The sequence below is a fragment of the Mustela nivalis genome (genome assembly GCF_964662115.1).
Source record: "Mustela nivalis genome assembly, chromosome: 9".
In the NCBI taxonomy this organism is placed as follows: Eukaryota; Metazoa; Chordata; class Mammalia; order Carnivora; family Mustelidae; genus Mustela; species Mustela nivalis.
Window position 1 is genome coordinate 114,285,223 of NC_139028.1, and position 19,644 is coordinate 114,304,866.

At 51.9% G+C, this 19,644-nt stretch overlaps 1 protein-coding gene across 1 annotated transcript; it reads left to right on the top strand.

Moving 5' to 3' along the window:
* Positions 1 to 312: 312 nt before the first annotated feature.
* BBS1 (Bardet-Biedl syndrome 1) lies at positions 313 to 19,323 on the top strand. The gene is made up of 18 exons (XM_082748501.1): positions 313 to 462; positions 805 to 881; positions 981 to 1,015; positions 3,941 to 4,213; positions 4,324 to 4,370; positions 4,512 to 4,550; positions 4,668 to 4,740; positions 6,779 to 6,910; positions 7,756 to 7,862; positions 9,186 to 9,306; positions 9,459 to 9,617; positions 10,917 to 10,986; positions 11,374 to 11,532; positions 13,976 to 14,109; positions 15,150 to 15,284; positions 15,971 to 16,057; positions 16,255 to 18,953; positions 19,167 to 19,323. The coding sequence occupies exons 1-17, from the start codon at positions 416 to 418 to the stop codon at positions 16,339 to 16,341; spliced, it is 1,782 nt and encodes a 593-aa protein (XP_082604627.1). The 5' UTR covers positions 313 to 415; the 3' UTR covers positions 16,342 to 18,953; positions 19,167 to 19,323.
* The last annotated feature ends 321 nt before the right edge of the window (positions 19,324 to 19,644 follow it).

Consider the following 19,644-nt stretch of genomic DNA (forward strand, 5'->3'; position numbering starts at 1 on the left):
ACCCAGACCTGTAGAATAAGATGGGAAGAAAGATCATACCCCCTTTACAGCCGGGTTAACCGTGAGGATAAAGGGGTGTGGGATTAGTTTCACTTCTCAGGGACACTAGAAGGGCTGCTCTCCAGGCGAGAGGGTCCTGCCAATAATCCAGAGATCGCAGGGCCCAGCGGTTCCAGCTGGGAAGGAGCAGAGAGAAACCATACGATCTGGGATGAGGGACTGCGCCTCAGCCGGCTCAACCAGCTAAGAGGCCGGCATTCCCCGCCTGCCTGGTGGCCTCTCAGACCTGGGCAGGAAAGCCGAGCGCCCGGAACCTTTGAACGTGCTCCTCCCAGCGCACTTCCCAGAGCCCGGGCGCTTTTGGGCGTTGCGCGGCGGCTGGCCAGAGCCGGTTACCAAGGCGACGCCTGCAAAGATGGCTGCTGCGTCTTCGTCGGATTCCGACAGCGGCCGAGCTGAGAGGTGAAGGCTGGGGTCCTCGAGGCCGCCTTTCCTACAGATGTAAAGAGGGGAGCTTGGACCCCGGGATCTGGGCTCCTTCGCTTCTCGAAAAGCGCTGGCAGCCCTTGAAGGGATCTTAGGGAACCAATAGGGAAACTGAGCCCCGAGGAGTGAATGAATGTGCTTGTGTGAGTGACTCGAGGTCACTCAGTGAGTCTCTGGAGGAGCCTGGACTTGGCCCCAGGCGTCTGTACCCCCATTTCAGAGCCCCCTGCACACCTCACGCTCAGAGACTAGATCCCGCAAAGTGTTTTTTCCCCTCCCTTGGGACTCAGCCGCCACCTCTTTCCCCTCCTGTCGCAGCAACGAGGCAAGTTCGAAATGGCTGGACGCACACTACGACCCCATGGCCAACATCCATACCTTTTCCGCCTGCTTGGGTGAGTCTCTGCGACCAGGAGATGGAGCGGAATAACGGCTCTGTAGCGAAGTCTCAGGGATTGGGAAACTTTGGCTTATGGCCCTTTTGTGTTTTCCAGCGCTGGCAGATTTGCACGGGGATGGGGAGTACAAGGTAAGCACCTGACCCCGGCAGAAAGAGAAGGGGGGGCGTGGGGGAGCGTGAGAACTGACATTTCCTGATGGCTCCAGAAGAGTTCAGCATAATCTGGAACCCAAGTGTACACTGAAAAAGTACATTTAGTGTGCAATGTTATTTTTATGTGGGTAGTCAAGAGAACCTGTTGATTTCATAGTGGACTGCACAAAGGAAAGCAGAACAAAATGCTGTTGGGGATTCTACTAAGACAAAGCCTCTTAATCTCGTTGACTTGTAATTCTTTGCTGGACGGGCACATCCCTTGGTTGGGGGTGTGGCATTGGAATCTGGAGAGAAAGGAGAAGAGAGGAAAGTGGGAGTTTTATGTTTATTGAAAGAGCATAGATTTTAGGATTAGCCATGAGCTGATAATTGTTGAAGCTGAAAGCTGGGTATTTGGAGGTTCACTACATGAGTCTCTCTGCTTTTGTATATGTCTGAATCCTTCCATAATAAAAACGTCAAATTTTAAGTTTAATTTAAAACATAAAGATAAGGGCGCCTGGGTGGCTCAGTGGGTTAAGCCTCTGGCTTCAGCTCAGGTCATGATCCCGGGGTCCTGGGATCGAGTCCCGCATGGGGCTCCCTGCTCAGCAGGGAGTCTGCCTCCCCCCTCTCTCTCTGCCTGCCTCTCTGCCTACTTGTGATCTCTGTCAAATAAATAAATGAAATCTTTAAATATAAAAAAAAAGATAAATGAAATGTTAATTACTTTAAAAATTAAAGGTACAGGTTTTTTTGTTTTTTTTTTAAGATTGTGAAATATTTGGGGCATAAAGAAAGGAAGTTAACCTATTTTAGTATCCCTTCCCGGGCTAGACCCTCTTTGAGCATTTTCCCATACATAGATATTATTTGTTCCCAATTTGTTAATGGGAAAATGGATTCAGAGAGGATAAGTAAACTTAGTGAATTTGTAAAAAGTGGCAGACCTGGGCCTGTCACATTCCCGGTCATGTGTTTATTCCACTGTTGCTCAGTGGTGGGCAGTGAACCCACAGTGGGCATGCTGTTTGGGCTGTAAGAAGATAGCTCTGGAATCACATCCTTCATGGTGAGTACAGTAGAATTCGGTGGACTTTTGCCTCCAAATTCCAGTCCATAAAGCATTCTGCAATTTGGCAAGCGTCCAGCGAACCCCAATTTTGTGTCACGCGTTGTACAGACACTAAACTAAGAAATGAATCAGTACACTGTCAGGAGGAGATATGACACTGGCTTCAGTTTACCCCTGATATTGACTGATTGGTCAATATCAAGATAATAATAGTGACTGATTGCTTGGCACTGGGTGTATAGAGAAATCGCAGCCTCAATAACTAGCATGAAACATAAGCTGCTTTTGTGTAATCACTTTTTTAATGGTTAGTTTGTTGATTCCCAGCATCTGCCCTAGTGCCTGGCACACATTAGGTCCTCAGTAAATATTTGTGGAGTAAACGAGTGGATGCTGAAAACAAAAATACGGAAAGGATGGGAGCAGCAGGGAGAGAATGGTGAGATCTGTCTGGAGGTGACAGGGGGCAGTGATAAGTGAACTGGGTTTTGAAGAATGAGTGAAATGGATGAAGAAGGTATGGAGGGAAGGAGGGAAAAGCATTTCAGTCAGAGGAACAGAACAAGTGGAGGCACAGAGGCTTAGAAGTTTGTAGCATATTTGGAAAGAGTACATTTGGAGTTGGAAAGTGGAAACCAATATAAAATAGTAGTTAAGACCACTGATTGGGACAAACCTAGAGTCTGGTCCCAGCTCTACCACTTACGTGAGTGACTTTTACCTACCATCTCTGAGCCACAGCTTCCCCATCTGCGAAATGGGGCTAATTACAGCATCTGTCTCATAAATCGTTGAAAGGATTAAATGAAAGGATGCATGGGGTTCCTGGCGTGGCTCCTGGCACACTGAGCATTGTCAGAATCGAGCCATTCTGTGGCAGCCCGCATTCTGGCTGGAGCTTAGCATGGATGGCAAGGTGATGGAAAAGAAGCTGGAAACCAGATCGAAGAGGCCTTGAAAGCCTCACTCGAGAGAATGGGCTTGCGTGGCAGCCACAGTGGCTTGGACGGTGGATTAGAAGGTGGAAAAGAGAGGCCGAGGAGCTGGAGTCTCCTGTCTGTCCACACAGCACATCGTACTCTGCGTGCGTGCTTGTGTTTCCTTGGCTCGGTTCCCATCTGGAAACCAGGCCTCATAGGCCCAGATAGGAGTTTCGAGCACCCCACTGACTTCAGCCACCCTCCACTGTCCAGAATAGTACCTGGCGTGGAGCAGACTCTGAAGAAATGTTTGCTGAATGAATAATGAAAACATTGTCTGCCACCCCCTCCTCACTAGCACTCACCAGGCTCCGTAATTCATTACCTCGTTTGATTTTCACTGCAAGCGTCATGAGGTAGATAGTCCCCTCCTGCGGGTGGGAAGACTGAGGCTCAGTGAGTTTAATCAGCTTTCCCAAGGTCACACGTCTTGCAAGCCTTATTACAAAATCTCCTTGCCCCTGACTTGGTGCACTGGTGTGTGAGTGAACGAATGTGCACCAGTAAAAAGGCTAAGCCCAAAAACATTTTTAAAATCTAATAAATAAATAAAATAAAATAAAACAAGTCTAGGGCGCCTGGGTGGCTCAGTGGGTTAAGCCGCTGCCTTCAGCTCAGGTCATGATCTCAGGGTTCTGGGATCGAGTCCCACATTGGGCTCTCTGCTCAGCGGGGAGCCTGCTTCCTCCTCCCTCTCTCTCTCTGCCTGCCTCTCCATCTACTTGTGATTTCTCTCTGTCAAATAAATAAATAAAATCTTTAAAAAAAAAAAAATAAAAAATAAAACAAGTCTAAGCCTGAGAAGGGAGTCAGTGGAGGGGTCTTTAGATCTTGAGCCTGGAATAAGCCAGCCTCTTTCTACAGCTGGTGGTGGGGGACCTTGGCCCCGGTGGGCAGCACCCCCGCCTGAAGGTGCTCAAGGGACCCGCAGTGCTGACTGAAAGTCCTCTACCTGCACTGCCAGCTGCGGCCGCCACCTTCCTCATGGAGCAACACGAGCCCCGGACGCCCGCTCTAGCACTCGCCTCAGGCCCTTGTGTGTATGTATATAAGAATCTTAGGCCCTACTTCAAGTTCAGCCTGCCCCAGCTGCCTCCAAACCCCCTGGAGCAAGATCTTTGGAACCAGGCCAAGGAGGTAAGTGATGTCAGGGGTGGGAAGAAGAAGGCAAAAAGGCAGCCACTGAGTCCTCATTCCCTGCCTGACTCTGGAGCTCACAGGCTTACCTTTCTTCCTTGCTGTCGTAGGACCGGATTGACCCCTTGACCCTGAAGGAGATGCTGGAAGGCATCCGGTGAGAGCCCACTCACCCCTTCATATGCCTCCCACCCCTCCCGCAGCCCCCAGCCCCTCTCCTGCATCCCCGTGCTCTCCGTCTGACCCCCAGGGTCCTGTTCCTCCGCTAAATCTGCCATGGTTGCCCCTCTCCTTTCAGGGAGAAGGCAGAGGTGCCTTTGTCTGTACAGTCCCTCAGGTAAGGGCCCTGTGGGGGGTCAGGGCTCCCGAGGCTCCGGGGGGAGGGGTGGCTAAGGAGTGGCCTGTGGAGGAAAGTAGCCCAGGCCATGCACCTGCCAGTTCTCTTTGCGTACAGGTTTTTACAGCTGGAGCTGAGTGAAATGGAGGCATTCGTGAGCCAGCACAAGTCCAAGTCCATTAAGCGGCAGGTAACGTCCCTTCTCTCTTGATTTCCCTCTAAAAAAATATGGACAGTTTTTAAAAGACAATGTAACATCAGTGGTAGATTCTGCAACCAAACGCGACTCAGATCGCTCTGCAGTTTCCTTTCCGGCCTGTGGCACACGTATACGGTCACAAAGCTGCGGCGCCTCTCCGTGTCCGGTTGACAGTGGCAGCTTTGAATTGATATATAGTTGCATAACTTTACATCACTTCTCTTGTCCTAAGAGTAAAGGTAATATGTTTTCATTAGTGAATAAAGAGAAGTATAAAGGAGAAGTATAAATGACTATAATCTCACCACCCAGAGGTCTTCGTTCTTACTATTTGGGTACATTTTCTTCATAAATATGCTTTATAATTTGCTTCCCTTGAGTACATAACAGTGTATCTTGAGCATTTAAATAGTCTTTAAGAACTCTATTCTTTTTTTTTTTTTAAGATTTTATTTATTTTATTTGACAGAGATTACAAGTAGGCAGAGAGGCAGGCAGAGAGAGAGGGGAGGAAGCAGGCTCCCTGCTGAGCAAAGAGCCTGATTCGGGGCTCGATCCCAGGACCCTGGGATCATGACCCGAGCCGAAGGCAGAGGCTTTAGCCCACTGAGCCACCCAGGCGCCCCAAGAACTCTATTCTTAATGGTCCCTTAATTATTTCATTGATTATTAATTATTCCATTCCTAGTTTATGGAACTATTCATGTATACTGGATAAGAAATGTATCCCTTTTATTCACTTCATGTTTTTCTTAGTTATGATTTTAATGGTTTTATTGGTGAACGTGTTCATGAAAGTCTGGTGGTTACTGACCTAGGGGCTGACCCTCAGTCCAGTTCCAGAGCTGCTCTCTGTGGTTTAGAAAGCCTCATGAGAACCCTCCCCTTCTGTAGAAGCCACTCGAACCAAATGCATGGACCAATGCATGCGTTAGTTTTTGGCAAGCCTTAGACCAACGCTGTTCTCTCCTGCCGACCAGCAGCTTGGATCCACAGTTACCAATATCTTTGAGCACTTACAAAATCATGAAGTAAATTAATTATTGCTTAAAAGATGCAGTTTGGGGGAGGAAAGAAATCTTTCCAAGATATATATATGTCATGATTATATAATTGGGCGCCATTACTATCCACATTTTTATAACCTTTCTCTTTCCACCAGGCATTAGAATGATTCCTCTCTTTTAATCTTAAAGATAATCACACAATGAGCAGTTTTATCTTACAAAAGAGGTATTTTGGTCCCGCTAGATTATTTTCATAGGAGAAATTCCTAAAAAAGGGACCATCCTCTTCTCTTTTGTTTTTCTCCAATCACAATCACAAAAGGAACATGTGCACACTGTAGAAATTCTAGAAGGGCACAATGAAGAATTAAACATCACCTGTGATTTCATTGTCCAGAGATAACCAGTTTTTGTATTTATGAGTTTAGCCTTCCAGCCTGGTTTTTTATTCAGATATTTTCTATACTAGGATTATACTGACATAACGCTTTACCTATTTTTCTCTCTTAGTACATTAGAAATGTTCTGGTTGTCATTGGATCTTCCTTTAAAATGTGATTTTTACTTTTATTTTTTACTTATTTTTAAAAAAGATTTTATTTATTTATTTGACAGACAGAGATCACAGGTAGGCAGAGAGGCAGGCAGAGAGAGAGGAGGAAGCAGGCTCCCCGAGGAGCAGAGAGCCCGACTCGGGGCTCAATCCCAGGACCCTGGGATCATGACCTGAGCCAAAGGCAGAGGCTTTAACCCACTGAGCCACCCAGGCACCCCTAAAATGTGATTTTTAAAGTCACTACATGGTTTTTGATCAAATGGAAATTTGTAATTGACCTAAACAAGCCTCTTTTTTAGAAAATTAGATTTGTTGCAATTAATGCTTTTGCGCATGAAACATCCATCCCATCTCTGGTGCTCTTCCTCCTCCTTTGCCTTCTTTCTTCCCTCCTTTGGTATTCTGGGGGTGTCTGTGGGGATGGCGTTTGGGGATCCCCTGGGTGACTCCTGAAGGCCTCCTGCAGACAGTCATCACCACCATGACCACCTTAAAGAAGAACCTGGCCGACGAAGATGCTGTGTCCTGCCTGGTGCTGGGCACCGAGAACAAGGAGCTCCTGGTACTGGACCCGGAGGCCTTCACCATTTTGACCAAGGTCAGTGTGGGGCCTGGCCCTGGGCGCAGCTGAGGCCCAGGCTGCGTTCCCTCCCTCTGTTCCCCCACATCTCCTGCCCGTAGTTCTTGGTAATACATGTTGTAGAAAACATAAAATATAGATAAGCATTAAGAAAAAAATACACGTCCAAGAAAATACCACCACCCACAGAATCTACTATTAAAGTATTGGTATGTCTTTCCAGAAATTTCATATTGCGACACAGATATATAACCTATAAATACATTTTTTTACAAAAATGACTTAGTGGTAGAGGATCGTGTAACCTCTTTTCACATAATGGTAGCCCATCAATGTCTGTCCATATGTATATATAAAACCAAACCAGCCATTTTTTAAAGATTTTTAAAAGAATTTATTTATTTATTTGATAGATAGAGGGTGAGCGAGTGAGAGAGAGAGAGAACAAGCTGGAGGAGGGGCAGAGGGAGAGGGAGAAGCAGGCTCCCTGCTGAGCAGGTAGTGACATGGGGCTCCATCCCAGAGTCCTGGGATCATGACGTGAGCCGAAGGTAGTCGCTTAATGACTGAGCCACCTGGGCACCCCCTCCTTTTTTTCTAAAGATTTCTGTGCATCCTCATCTAAATATTTCTTTAGGATACATTCCTAGAAGTGGCAGTGTTTCATCAAAGGGGATAGACTTGAAAGCTTTTGCTGCATGTTGCCGAGTTTCCCTCCAGAAAAACTGAATAAGCTTAAACTGACCCACAGTGACTGAGGAGTTTGGGAATTTGGACAAGGAACCCACTCAGAGGAGTTATTTCAAGGTGAGGAAGGACAGGAGCGCCAGGAAAACTGGAATGTTTGAGCCTCTCCTTTGCAGATGAGCCTACCCAGCGTGCCCGTCTTCCTGGAGGTTTCTGGCCAATTCGATGTGGAGTTCCGGCTCGCCGCCGCCTGCCGCAACGGAAACATCTATATCCTGAGAAGGTAGCTGCATCGTGGTCTCTGGGGCCAGGAGGAGCATCTCAGAACCCCGGTGGTTTTAGGGGCTTTGGAGCTGGTATTCGGGAGTGGAAAAGCTCTTTCCACTGCAGCTCTCCAGCTGGGAACTTGACAGAGAAGGCTGAGCTCATGTGCGTAGGGGGCCATCTGGAGGCTTGTGTGATGGGGACTGGCGAAGTGAGAGACTGGGCAGGGCGGCTATAACACATGAGACGCACCGCCAGAGATGGGAAGAAGTAAAAATAGCCTCCTGTTGCCGTCTGGCTTTATAGGTATGGAACGTGTCTTTATGCATTAGGTTGATATTCCTTACAACATTCGTCTTCCAATTCCAGAAATATCTTTGAGCACCCACTCTGTATTAAGCATTATGTAAGGCATCAGGGATGTATTGATGTATTGTTAAACGGTATAAATGTAGTCCCTGCGTGCTTTGGAGGAAAAATACAAGCTCAGTGGGAAGAAATAGCGGGGCCAGGGTGATCGGTGAGCACCCGTCTGCGGAGATAACGTGGAAGGTTAAGAAGGAGCCACGTGTTCGAAAAGTGGGGAAGATGTGTTGTAGGCAGAGAAAACTTGAGCAAATGCAGGATGGGAAAGATACTGGTGTGCGCTCCTGAAGCTTGATGGGCAAGGAGGAGGGTGGGAAGAGGTGCGTGGAGACCAGGTCTGACTCGTGCATGGCCCTGCTAGGACATGGTACGGATTTAGAATTTGAAAACTATTATGGGGTTTTAATCAGAAGAATGACGCGAGCCATTTATATTTTTAAGAGATTGCTCTGCTGGCTGGAGAGTAGATTGGAAGGAGGCCAGAGACCAGAGGGAGGCTCTCAGATGGGATATGATCATCAGACTTGGTGATGAAGAAAGGGGAGCCATAGCCTGTGATTGGTTGGCTGGAATTACCCCTTCTTTCTGGATAAGAGAAACTAAGATTCAGAAGCCAGGAAACCGAAAACAGGGCATTTACACAGAGCAGACTTCGCATGCATTTCTGATGAGTTGGTGAACTGCCTCCTCTAGCACCTCATCTAGCCTAAGGTCCACTCACGGTAAACTGTTCAAGGCCAGGTTCTCACACAGATCACTGCAATGAAGGCAGCAGGGAGACCGGGAAAGAAAACACACTTTATGTGATCCAAGGTCACACAGGAGCTAAGTGGTAATGGTGGAAATAATACTACAGTCATCTACTTTGGGGCCAAGGTTCCTTCTGGGATAGTTTGTGAGGCTTAGAAAGAGGAGGGCTGCCAGGGAAGGAGAGAAGGTTTCTCTGGGGCTTGGAGAGTGTGTCTTTATCCCACAGAGACTCCACACGCCCCAAGTACTGCATCGAGCTAAGTGCCCAGCCTGTGGGGCTCGTCCGGGTACACAAGGTCCTGGTGGTGGGCAGCACCCAAGAGAGCCTGCATGGCTTCACCCACAAGGTGTGGCTTTCCCCACCCCGTCCACGTATGTCTCCCTGGTTCCCCTTCAGCAAGGGATTCCTTCTGGCGTCCCTTTCCCTGCAACTCCAGCCACCCCTTCTTTCCACGCCGTGCCCTGAACCCTCCCAAGTTAAGAAGCTCTTCCCTCCCAGGGTAAGAAGCTGTGGACAGTGCAGATGCCAGCAGCCATCCTGACCATGAACCTCCTAGAGCAGCGCTCGCGGGGCCTGCAGGCCGTCATGGCTGGACTGGCCAATGGAGAAGTCCGCATTTACCATGATAAGGCCCTGCTGAATGTCATCCGCACCCCGGTGAGCTGCTCACTCCTCTTGGCCCTGCTTCCCACCTCTGGGGCTTCTTGGCTGCCTCTCCTGATCCTTCTCCACCTGATGACCTTGACTTTTGATGCATTTTTTTTTTAAGGATTTTATTTATTTATTGGAGAGAAAAAAAGCATGAGCATGAGCAGAGGCAGGGGTCAGAGGGAGGCGGGCAGAGGGAGAGGGAGAAGCAGAGGCCCCCTGAGCAGGGAGCCTGATATGGAGCTCGATCTCAGGACCCCAAGATGATGGCCTGAGCCAAAGGCAGATGCTTAACCAACGGAGCCACCCAGGTGTCCCTTGATGTATTTCAGAAACATTTGTTGAGCATCTCATAAGCATAACTCACTGTATTCTGGGGATAAAATGATGTCTAAATCCTGCCTTCGGGGAATTTATAATCTGAGGTGACAGCCAACCAGAGACACAGCTAATTCAAATATAAGCAAGACTAAAGCCAAGCAGAGGACTGACAGAGCTCAGGGGGCCTGGTGACTGGGGTGATGGGGGAGCATGGGGTGGAACTCGCAAGTCATTTCCCAGAGCAAGTGACAGTTCTGCTGGGCCTCAAAACAGTTTGGCAAGTGGGTACATGGAGGAAGAAACTTCTAGACCAGAAACAGCATGAGCAAAGGCTGAGAGGTATAAGTATTTTTGATCAGGAATCCAGGTGGTTTGATGAGTTTGGACCAGAGTTTTTCAAACACTGAGTTGTGACTTATTCGACTCATTTAATGGGTCACAACCAGCAGCAGAAGAAAGAAAGCTCAGAGTATATCACATGTGAACTTGCACATAGATATATATAAAGTGTCCTACGTCACAGTGTCAAGTTTGAAAGCAGCTGGTTTGGACCGCAGGCTGTTGGGAGACGGGGGGGTGGGGTTTGGGGGAATGGTAGAGGAGAACAGAAAAGGCAGGTTGGAGTCAGATGTGGAAAGCCTTGGATTGTTCTAACGGGAAGCATAAAAGCCACTGGAAGTTTTCTGGCAGAAAATAGACACGATCACATTTTTGAAAGGCAGCAGTGTGAAGGACAGCCTGGGGAGAAACACTAGGCTGGGGGCCTATTAGAAAGCTGACCCCAGAAGCGCAGTGACGTTTATTCTGGAACCGTGGCTGCGGCAGTGAGAAATACAAGGCTTATTTGGGAGGCCTTATTGCCCCAGGCCTTACCGGACATCTCTTTATTATCTCATATCTGGGGTCTCCCGGCCTTATCACCCCACTCCAGTCTTGCTCTCCTCTCCAAGCTATCTTCCCCCCCAAACGCTGGTGTCTCCATCCTAGGATGCAGTGACCAGCCTTTGCTTCGGCCGCTACGGGCGGGAAGACAACACCCTCATCATGACTACACGGGGTGAGCGGACTCAGGCCGGGCAGGGGTTTTAGAGTTGGGCGCCAAGGTGATGGGCCAGATCCTGGGAAGGAAGAGGTGGCTGTGACGCCCAGCCAGGCCTGCGTTTGGAAGCAAGGCCTGCAGACACAGTGTCTCCAGCAACCCCCAATCTCCCCAGAGCCTACACAATGCCAGGAACATCACAGTCCATAAGTAACTGCTGAATGAATGAATGAAAAGACACTGTCAAGACACACTGTATTCCTTCTAGAAACCCAGAATCTCAGCAGGAAAACAGATGTGGACAGAAATGGCTCTATCTGAGGCAGATTGCTTGGGGAGGACAGGCCGGGAAGGTTGGGTAGAACTAGGAAGGATAGACCTGTTCCTGTGTGTCCATGTCCCCAGGCGGTGGCCTGATCATCAAGATCCTGAAGCGTACGGCAGTGTTTGTGGAAGCAGGAGGTGAGGTGGGCCCCCCACCAGCCCAGGCGATGAAACTCAGTGTGCCCCGAAAGACCCGGCTTTATGTGGATCAGACACTGCGAGAGCGGGAGGCTGGCACCGGTGAGACTCAGACTAGGTCTTTTCTCATCCTTCTTCATGGCTCTGAAGCAGCAAGAAACAGTGAACCCACCTGGGTTCCCTAAGCCCTGGGAGACGTGGGCAGCCAGGCAGGTCTCCGGAAGCACAGAGAGAGCCGAGGAGGTGCAGCCTGTCTGCAGTACCTCCCTCCAGGTGGACGATGTCGGGGGTGAAGGCTTGCGCCTTATCAATGCGGAGGAGAAAACAGTTGCTTCCAGATGCAGGAATTCTTACGAGAGAGGTAGAACTGGACCAGGGTTCTTCCTTTTCCTATTCGGTTTTTCCCTGCTCTAGCATCATTCTTCCATTCATCCAATACCTGGGATTATGCCCAGCGTCTGCCAGTGCCTTGAAATAGGCTAGGCCCGACCTGAGGAGCTCTGTCCGCCTTGCTAATTTCATGCTGCATGGGAGGTATAGGAGAGGTCTCTGGTGGGGCTCACAGGAGTGAGGGAGTTGGCCTGGGAGCCTGGGAGAGGCTTCAGAGAGAGCTGACGTTGGACTTCACCCTGAAATGATTACAAGTCCACCCACCAGAAAGGGTGGGTAAGGGCGATTCAGGCACAAGACGCTACCTGGATCCAAGGAGTGTCTGCATGTAGTCCCAGGCGCCGTGCAGGAAGGCGACCCAAGCAGAAGGTGACCAGAGCAGAGGCTGGCAAGTCAGGTCAGAGCAGACTCCGAGGGGCCTGGAGTGCAGAGCTAAGATATTTGGACGATTCTAGGTAGTGGGGGCTGGGAAGGATGTCAAACAGAAAAATACAGTAACTCAGCCAGCTCTGTCTCATAAAGGGACCTTGCTTATACTTTTAAGGGAGAAATTAGAGGATAAAAGAGCTAGCAGGCTATTATAGCCTAGAGAATCCAAGAGAAGCAGTTGAAACATTTGGGAAATAATTAGGAAGTTCTGTAAGGTAACCAAGTGTAAAATATACCAAAAAATCAGTAATTTGGTCTATACCAACAGTAACCATTCAGAAAATATAATGCAGAGTTTCCATTCACAATAGCAACAAAACCCATAGAAATAAACTTAACAAGAAAATGGCAGTCTAAGAAAGAAAGTTACAAAACTCTCCAGAACATAAAAGACTACCGGAATATTTCAATGATGAGACTTCGCAAGGCTCAGTGTAGCAGGACCTGATGCCTAAAGCTGTTGATTAATAGCTTAATAGCTTCTAAAATTAATCTAGGAACATAGCGATGTTACAGGGCAAATCCCAATAGGGTTTACTCTGAGGACTTGACCAGTTAATTTTTTTTTTTAATTTTATTTTTATTATTTATTTGACAGAAAGAGATCACAAGTAGGCAGAGAGGCAGGCAGAGAGAGAGACAGGGAAGTAGGCTCCCTGCCGAGCAGAGTCCGATGCGGGGTTCGATCTGTGATCATGACCTGAGCTGAAGGCTGAGGCTTAACCTCTGAGCCACCCAGGCGCCCCTGACCAGTTGATTTTAAGAGTAAATCTAAGAATTGGCAGGGGGAGGGGGGAGTTAAAGAATGAGGGGACCTGGCCGTCAGGAGAATGATCTGTGAGGCTGTAGGAATCGGCAGCAGTGGTGGGACTACGGGAACTGTCGCCGATCCGGGCCACATCTAGAAAGTCCAAAAACGGACCCTCCTCCAAGTGGAAGGTCCATATATGTTGTTTTAGAGTAGTGGGGAGAGGAGAGACTGTCCAAAAAGTATGATTAGGACAATTTGGTTCTAGAAAAACCAAACAGAACTCTACTTCAAACCAAACACATTGATTCTGGGTAGACTAAAATAAATTATAAAAGCACCAGAGGAGAAAGGAAAGATTAATGGTGGGCTACCGTAAAGACGGAGAACTTCTGAGCGGCAGAAGGCCCAGCACACAAGGAGAGGAGCAGAATCAGCCTGGGAAACGAGCATGCGAAGTCTGGAAGATTCCCAGCGGGAAGAGAGGGAGCGCCGACTCCGCGGCCGGCTTTGAGGGAGAGGCCTCCAGCCTTGGCAAATGACGAGCCTCGAGGGCAGGACCTGGGTGACTTGGTGGGTGGGGGGAGACGAGGTGGGTTTGCACGGTGCTGAGGGTGAGGTGTCGGTGGGACGTCAGGGCTGCTCAGAGGAGGCGGATGGAGGGCGAGACTCGAGAGGACACCAGCCCTTCGGGCAGAATCGCGGGCGCGGTCCGGGAGACCGGGATTGTGCGTGAGGGCAGCGCGGTGGTCGGAAGTCAGGAAGGAGGGAGCCGCGTGTGGCCCACAGCGCCCTGTGTCACCGGGAGGCCAGGCCATGTCCCCTCTGTCCTCCCTTTCCCCACGTTCCCTGGCGCGCAGAGCCGGCCTTCCCCTCGCGCGTCTGAGCGGCCGCCCACGCGGGGGACCCCCTCCCCCACCCCTGCCCCCTCCTACCCTCCTGACCTCTGGCACCAGCCCTTTGTGTCCCTGTCCTCAGCCATGCACCGGGCCTTCCAGACCGACCTCTACCTGCTGCGCCTCCGGGCCGCCCGTGCCTATGTGCAGGCCCTCGAGTCCAGCCTGAACCCCGTGTCCGTGACGGCCCGGGAGCCCCTCAAGCTGCACGCTGTGGTGAGTGAACACCCCGGTGGGGGGGAGGGTGGTCAGGCCACCTCAGGGCTGGAGGGACAGAGGTCAAGGGTGAGTAGGAACCCCTCAGCCCCAGAGCCAATTCAGAGCCCACGAGGCCTTGTGCCTGCGTCTCAGCCCCGAAGGCCCAGAGACCAAGTCTCGATCTTCCTTCAAGCGGGCGCCCTCTCTCCTCTCTGCCGTGCTGCCTCTTCCTCAGCGGGCTGCAGAGTGGGCCAGACTCCCCAGTTCCTTTGGCCCATGCTGTGCCTCACACAAGCCCCTAGATTTGGGCCAGGCTTTGCAAGTAGTGGCTTGCTAAGGGACATTAATGGCTACTAAGGGACATTTCTTCCTGGCACTGGAGGGACTCTCGCAGCCAGGCGACGGGGAACAAAGCGGTTTATTCGAGTACCCGCGGGCAGCCTGAGGTGTCGGGACTGACTGGTGCCGGAAGGGGAAGTCCTGAGACTGGCCCAGGCACAGGAGGAGGAGCCCTGCACTCGGACACAAGTGACCGCGAGGTCATCTGGGCTCTGGCCAGGGCTCAGTGAGTCCCGGAGGTGTGCTGCCTGACCCAGCCGGGTTTCCGATTTCTCTCTCCCTAAAGGAAGTAGGGGGGGGAGGGGAAAAAAGGCTGCAGAGCAACTGAGACTAAGAGGGAGGAAAAAGAAGTCATTGTGGCCACCATAGGACGAGAGCAGGCAGTGGGGACAGCCTGGGAAGACGGGCAGGGACGGTGGTGAGGCCACAGGTGGGAGCTGGGGCTTCTGTCCCCAGGCCGGCTCTGCCTCTGACAACTGAGTGGCCTGCACCAAGCCCTTTCCCCTCTCCGGGCCTTTGCTGGTCCCCGTACAAAGAGGAGCCGGCTTCCTGGGCTTCCGAGGGGCCCTGGATGAAGGGCAGGACCGTGGCGTCAGAGCAGGTGGGAAAAGGTGACTCGAGGACACTGGTGAGAAAGCTGGAGTGCAGGGCATGTGGGATCCAGCGCCCAGGGCTGCCGGTTCTAAGGGCTTTCTCCACCCACTCCACCTTCTCCACAGGTTCAGGGCCTGGGCCCCACCTTTAAGCTCACGCTTCACCTGCAGAACACGTCAGCAGCCCGGCCCATCTTGGGGCTGCTGGTCTGCTTCCTGTACAACGAGGTGCTCTATGCTCTGCCCCGGGCCTTCTTCAAGGTAGTACCGGGCCTCACTGAGACACGGAGTGAGAAAGACCGGGCTGGGGCCTGGGGAGGTGCCGCAGACCCACACAGATCGGTGGTGAGGGAGCTGCCCGGGCGCTGCAGCCGCAGACCAGGCTGGGGCAAGGCAGAGGCCTCTGGGGGGGATGCCCAAGACATGCCCTGCTGCTTTTCTTCCCGCCTGAGAGAGGTTTCGGGGAGCCACACAGAAGGTTCTGAGAGAACAGCTAGACTCGGGCTCCCAGCTGTGCCTCTCTCGGAAACCTGTTGGTGCTGGGATCCCCGAGCCCGTCCTGCCTTGCAGCCACATCTGCAGTGGGAATGGGAGCTTCTTTCTGCCCCAAGGAGACCTTTTTCCACAGTGAGGGGCCTGCTTTCCCGCCGGGTCCAGATTGGACCCTAAGTTGGGAGGACCAGAACCCAAGAAAGACTTCGGGACTTGGTTGAGAGTCGAGGGGTCTGGGTTTAATCCCGGACATCCTTGTGGCCCTAGAGCATCTCCTCCCTTCCCTGGACCCCGTGCCCCGTGAATGGGGCTCGCCCTGCCCTGCCCGTGCTGCCCCCCAGATTCAGGCTACAGCGAACACAGCTTCTGTAGCAGGCGTGAGAGCGCCCTGGAATCTGGCAGACACTGTCCACGCACGAGGGCTGATCTCCTGCCCTCTGTGTCGCCAAACTCAGGTCCCCTTGCTGGTGCCAGGACTCAGCTACCCGCTGGAGACCTTTGTGGAGAGTCTCAGTGACAAGGGCATCTCAGACATCATCAAGGTAAGTGGCCAGTGAGACCGAGGTGGACAAGGCCCCCGGGTGGCGGCCGGGTCAGGGTGGCTATCTGCAGCCTCCCAGTCCCCTTTGACAGAGCCCTGGTCGCCTGTGACAGGGGCCAATGCAGACCAGGCCAGGCTTGGGTTTGCAGGGAGCAGGGAGGACAAGGGGCCTCCCTGCCACGGGCACTTGCTCTGTAGGTGCTGGTGCTTCGAGAAGGCCAGAGCGCACCGCTGCTGAGTGCCCATATCAACATGCCCGTGAGCGAGGGGCTGGCAGCCGCCTGACCCCTGGACTGGTGTTGAGAGAGCCCTGCGGAATCAGGACCAGGAAGTACAGCTCCTTGCACCGAGCTGGGCGGAGCGAGTGGCCCCAGGCCCATTCCCCAATGTTGGGGCTACAGTTTCCTTCTCCCATGTGTCTCGTTTCTCCCCACCCTGGCTGCTGGGTGACCTGTAGAAGCAGGTCGGTGAGTCCCCAGGAGGCTCAGCTCCTTCCCCTCGGGAAATCCCAGGCATTTGCCCCCTGGACGCCTGCCGCTCCTCCATCTCCCCGCTTTGCTGCAGAATCACACCCGGGGCTGAAGGAAGATCTCGGAAGCGGTAAAGGCGAGAGGAGGGGCATAGGCCCAGCCTTCTCCTTCGCTGCTTTCCTTAGACACATTGACTCGTGTGTGGCTGCAGGTCGAGGCCAGAATTGGCTACGGCCTGACCTGGGATAATCAGAAGCTTTTTCTTGAGCAAGACTGAGCCCCCTGTTGCTGCCTGGGGTTCTAGAGGCTTGACTGACACCTAGCTCAGATTACAGGCAAATCACTGTGCTCTGATCTCTCCTTGTGAGCTGAACAAGGGCCCTCCTCGTTCTGTTCAGGGGGCCCAGGGAGTGGCTCGCTCCCCGCAGGGGGCTTTCCAGAAATTTGGGCTCAATGAAGGTCTAAGGCCTGTGATGCTTCGTGACAATACCCACGGGAGGAACTGGGGCAGGAGGGCATAGAGGGCCCGTGCAGGGAGCTAGCGACCCCCGCCGTCCCCACCAGGCTTCTGGAGCCCACACAGCTGCTATCCTGATTCAGATGTTTGTGCCCAGAAAGGGCATCCCAGGAGAAGAAGGCTCAGTTAGAGCAGAGGTGGGGCTAGGGTGCACGGGTGTTTCTGGGGTCCTGGGGAGGTGCATGGGAGGCAGAAGCCCAGAAGAGCACGGGAGGCTCTTCTGTGCCCTGGAGCCCAGATCAGTCATGTAGGTGGGAAGTTCACTGGGCAGTGCGGTAGGGTGCGAGAATGAGCGGGGAGGCATGGACCGGAGGCGCGGAGTGCGGCTTACCCTTGAGGAAAGGCACATGTTTAGACCACAAGGACCAGAGACGCACAGTCCTGGCCCTCGGGGCCTCCTGGAGCCCTGGCCGGTCTGCCTGGCCCACCTCTCAGCCCTCTGCAAGGCTGGTGCTGCAGGGCCACCCCGAGCCACTTGTGGGCCAGGACCCTGCCCCTTGAGGACCCGGATCTTCCTCTCTCTGACCAGGAGCAGCCTCGCATGTGGTAGACATGTCAGGTGTGTGGGAAGGAACCGATCCCTTGCGGGCTGCTTTCCCCACATGTAGAAGGAGGCAGTTAGAGCAGATTTAGCTCTGGCATCCTGGGAGTTGGGCAGCCCCTCTAGGGGAAATAAGTCAACTGCAGAAAGGAGATATTTTACAGGATAACTGTAGAGCTCTGGCCCTTGATACCAAGGGCCCCAACCTAACTGCTGTGCCCAGGCAATGGCCTCTGTGTCCAGGACACCAGTGAGAGATTGGCGTCCACAGCTCACAGCCCACCCCTAACCCTTCCAAGGAATGCATTCTGGGGCCAGGTTAAGAGAAGCAAGTTGGTGGGGGGGGCAGTGCGTGGGTGGCTCAGTCGGTTGAGCATCTTACTCTTGATCTCAGGGTGGGGAGTTCAGTCCCCGCGTTGGGATCCGTGCTGGGTGTGAAGCCTACTTGAAAAAGAAAAAGCATGAGGTCTGGACCAAAGAGAGAGCCCATCCCCCTCCTCTGTGCACAGTCTGGCCGCCCGCAGACATAGATCAGTTGGATTGGAACGGTGAGGGCTCTCTAGATGGAGCCAAGGGCTGGAGCAAGCAGGCGGTTTACCCAGAAATGGAGAGAGAAACGGAGTGTCACGGTCAGTTGGAGGGATTTCAGCTTAACCTGAAGAACTTCCTGAGGGAGCTTAGCAGAGTTGGAAAGACCTGCCCTAGGAGGAAATGAGCCCCTCATCTCTGGGCCGGGGCTAGCTCTTCGCAGGGTTTGTGAGCCGGGCCACGTGACCGTAGACTCTCTTCTACCCCAATCAAGGGATGACTGTGTGAACTTGGAACAGAAAGTCTGATCTGGATTCTGTTCGTAGCTCTTTCATGATGAGGAAAGTGGAGAAACTTCCAAAGCCCAGTGCCTCTTGAGAGTCTGTGTGATGTGATACGACATACCTGTGCAAACTGTATCCCTGTGGACGGGTGGAGCAGCAGGAAACCAGGGCGGTGGTGCCACCCAGGGCCCTCACTAGTCAGAGCTTCTGGAGGCTGTCGACATTGGGGATGAGGGGGGTTGGTATCTTTGTAAAAAGTATTTTTCTAAAAAATAGAACTATGGAGTTAGTTTACAAGAAAATAGCCTCTGCCCATTACCCACGACTGCTCCCTTGCTACAGTCATTTTCAGTTCTCTTAGCTTTTATTTATTTATTTTTTTTTCAGTAATTTCTCTGAGTTCAACGTGAGGCTTGAATTCACGACCCCAAGATCAAGAGTTATGTGCTCCACTGACTGAGCCAGCCAGGCACCCCATTAGCTATTTATTTTAAAAAATCTGCTTCAGTGGGGCGCCTGGGTGGCTCAGTGGGTTAAAGCCTCTGCCTTCGGCTCAGGTCATGATCTCAGTGTCCTGGGATCGAGTCCCACATCGGGCTCTCTGCTCAGCAGGGAGCCTGCTTCCTCCTCTCTCTCTCTGCCTGCCTCTCTACCTACTTGTGATCTCTCTCTGTCAAATAAATAACTAAATAATCTTTAAAAAAAAAAAAATATGCTTCAGCGGGGCACCTGGGTGGCTCAGTGGGTTAAAGCCTCTGCCTTCGGCTCAGGTCATGATCCCGGGGTCCTGGGATCGAGTCCCGCATCGGGCTCTCTGCCCAGCAGGGAGCCTGCTTCCCCCTCTCTCTATCTCTGCTGCCTCTCTGCCCACTTGTGATCTCTGTCAAATAAATAAATAAATAAATAAATAAATAAAATCTTCTAAAATATGCTTCAGGGCACCTGGGTGGCACAGTTGGTTAAGCATCCAGCTCTTGATTTTTGACTCAGGCCACGATCTTAGGGTCGGACAGCGAGCCCTGCCTGTGTCACACTCCACACTGAGCAAGGAGTCTGCTTAGGATTCTTTCTCTCCCAGGCGCCTGGGTGGATCAGTCGGTTAAGCATCTGCCTTCAGCTTGGGTCATGATTCCAGAGTCCTGGGATCAAGCCCCACATCGGGCTGCCTGCTCAGCAGGGAGTCGCTTCTCCCTCTCCCTTTGTTCCTCCCCCTGCTTGAGCTCTTTCACTCTCTCTCTCTCTCTCTAG

What these genes read in the sequence shown, in the direction of transcription:
- BBS1 (XM_082748501.1), top strand. Translation starts at nt 416, where the DNA reads ATGGCTGCTGCGTCTTCGTCGGATTCCGACAGCGGCCGAGCTGAGAG. An exon ending in CCTTCACCATTTTGACCAAG is followed by an intron (nt 6,911 to 7,755) that starts GTCAGTGTGGGG and finishes TCTCCTTTGCAG; the next exon opens with ATGAGCCTACCCAGCGTGCC. An exon ending in CCTCATCATGACTACACGGG is followed by an intron (nt 10,987 to 11,373) that starts GTGAGCGGACTC and finishes CCATGTCCCCAG; the next exon opens with GCGGTGGCCTGATCATCAAG.